Below are 2,229 nucleotides of genomic sequence, written 5' to 3'. Positions count from 1 at the left end.
AGTTTCTTTCAGGAAGTCAGTGAATTGGCAGATTTGGTCTGCTGTTAGGCCCCATGAATTTTTTAAAGCAAACTCAGTTTTCTTTTTTCTCTGTGTGCTCTGGGAGTTGTCGAACATGAAGTAAACCGGCTCATTGTCCTCATCTTTAGCATATTTAATGTTTGCATCTTCTAGAGCTTGAAGAACATTTTCAGGTGGCAGACCATTTGAGTGAGTGATGAGGGCAACAATGTTCTTCTCCATATCTTTTCCAAACAGAGACATCACTGAATCAAAGATGTACCTCAGTCTGTCACTGAGTCGATTCTCAGTCGCTTTCAGCACCAGACCCACTGCATTGATCTCATGGACTCCGTCCTCTGAGCGGAACAAGTCAAATAATCTTTGCCTGACGATGTCGTCTCGCTCAGTCCCCGTGGTTCTCCAGTACCCAGGAGTGTCGATGACGGTCAGAGAGTAGGGCAGAGTTTTATCTTCAAAACCAAAGATGTGGTACACGATCACATCTGATTCCTGACCTCCCTGCTCGTCCTCTACGATCTCGAACCAAACATCGTCCTTCCAGTCCACTCCCATGGTGTAGTTGACCAGAGCGTTGATCAGAGTAGATTTTCCTTCTTCCGTTTCACCCACAAGCAAGATGGTTTTGTTTTTCTTGTTCACATTTCTTTCACCAAGTGTCGTTCTTCTCACAGTAGACACAATATTCTCTTTCTTTGTTGGTAACTGGTAGCATCTGGGAGATCCGGACTGGATCAGATTACTTTTAGAGATTATGTTGTCATATTGCTTTGTTGTATAATTATTCCTGTAAAAGAAGCAGATCATGTACATGTTTAATTTCATGTATATACTTTATTAGACTTCCTTCCTTCGTTCATTTCAAACTTACTTAATGATCTAGCCCCACTGAAAGGATTAAAGCCATATTAAAACTCTGTGTAACTGTGAAATGCAGCTGCCTTATTTGAGCTGGATTTAGTTCCTACCTTGTCTGTGATGTTTATTTCCCTGATGATTGTGTTTTTATTTGTATTTAAATTGTAACTTGTGTGCTGTGTTGCCTAGGAGAAGAGATAGAAGGCAATGGAAGCATTAAAGGCAGCACTATTACTTGATGTTTCCCCATTCAGCATTCTTTAAAATAAATACCTATAACGTTTTATAACACACTGAATGTTTTCTGAAAGTTACATATCATATAACAATAATAAATGTTGATTATTAAGCAGTGCCTGAAATGGGCCTTCTGATTTTGGTCCACGAGTACCCTTACTTCTTACTGAGTACCGCCACCACTGGTGAGCAAGGCCGTACCCACCACTGAGGTCACAGTTGTTTTTTGAGGGGTATACAATAAAAGTTGTAAAATAATTGCCTAAAAATACCTACCTTGGTGCTTTTTTGATGCCCCCAAATTGTCTTAGCAAGTTCAGCTTTCGAACCTTGTGTGTTTTTAAAACCCTGCATACAGTTCTGTTGTGTTTAGGTTTGTGCTGAATTTGGGTACTGGCACCTTTTTTTGGTCCAATTCAGGCGCCATTATTAAGGTTGTTGTGTGCAGTGTGTACTGGGCTATACTACACTGAGTGCTTACAATGATCTCGTACACTTACTTCATTTGAGAACCAGCTGCTGTTAGTTGGTAGTTTGCTCTGGTTCCTGTATGCACTTGTCTTTTCATCTCTTCCAGTTTCTGGACCTTCTCTGTGTCTCCTTTCTTCTCCTTCATCTTCTCAATCAGGAAGTCCAAGTGGACAAGAGTGGACAGTGAATCAGCATTCAGGGCGATCTGCTCCAGTCTGACAACATGCTGGAAGGACTCTTCCAACATCTGATCTTTATCTTTCTGTAGTTCATCCAGATTGCTTATCATATTCTCATAGTCTTCCTTACTCTTTATATACTTTTGTCTCATGTCTTTATCTACCATTTTAACTTTCCTTGTCTTCTCCACATAGATGCGGTCATGCAAATGTTTTGATACCGGACACTGCCTCGGACATACGGTGCAGTGCACATCTGTACTGACCGCAGAGCGTCGTGGACTTTGGGTCATTTTGTATCTGGGGCTCTGACAGGTCATCTCACAGATGGGACAAGAGACGGCTTCTTTATATAACAACCCACAGCCCCACCAACTCCTTTCACCAACGATAGGTTCTTCAGCTTTGTAAACCTGATCAACTTCTTCCTCATTGCTCCTCATGTCATGTTCATGTTTCTGCA

The 2,229-nt window shown here is 41.4% G+C and overlaps 1 protein-coding gene across 1 annotated transcript in view; it reads right to left on the bottom strand.

Annotated features, from left to right (window-relative positions):
• Nucleotides 1-1,933, bottom strand: part of LOC118332932 — a 3,033-nt gene extending 1,100 nt beyond the window's left edge. Inside the window, exons 1-2 of the mRNA XM_035668370.1 lie at nt 1,617-1,933; nt 2-736 (exon numbers count right to left, since the gene is read on the bottom strand). Coding sequence (XP_035524263.1) covers nt 2-736; nt 1,617-1,933 — 1,052 coding nt within the window. The remainder of the gene's footprint in view (nt 1; nt 737-1,616) is intronic.
• Nucleotides 1,934-2,229: the final 296 nt, after the last annotated feature.

This window comes from Morone saxatilis, unplaced genomic scaffold (genome assembly GCF_004916995.1).
Source record: "Morone saxatilis isolate NCDOM2014 unplaced genomic scaffold, NCSU_SB_2.0 Contig21, whole genome shotgun sequence".
Taxonomy (NCBI): Eukaryota; Metazoa; Chordata; class Actinopteri; family Moronidae; genus Morone; species Morone saxatilis.
This window is presented reverse-complemented; position numbering and strand designations above follow the sequence as displayed.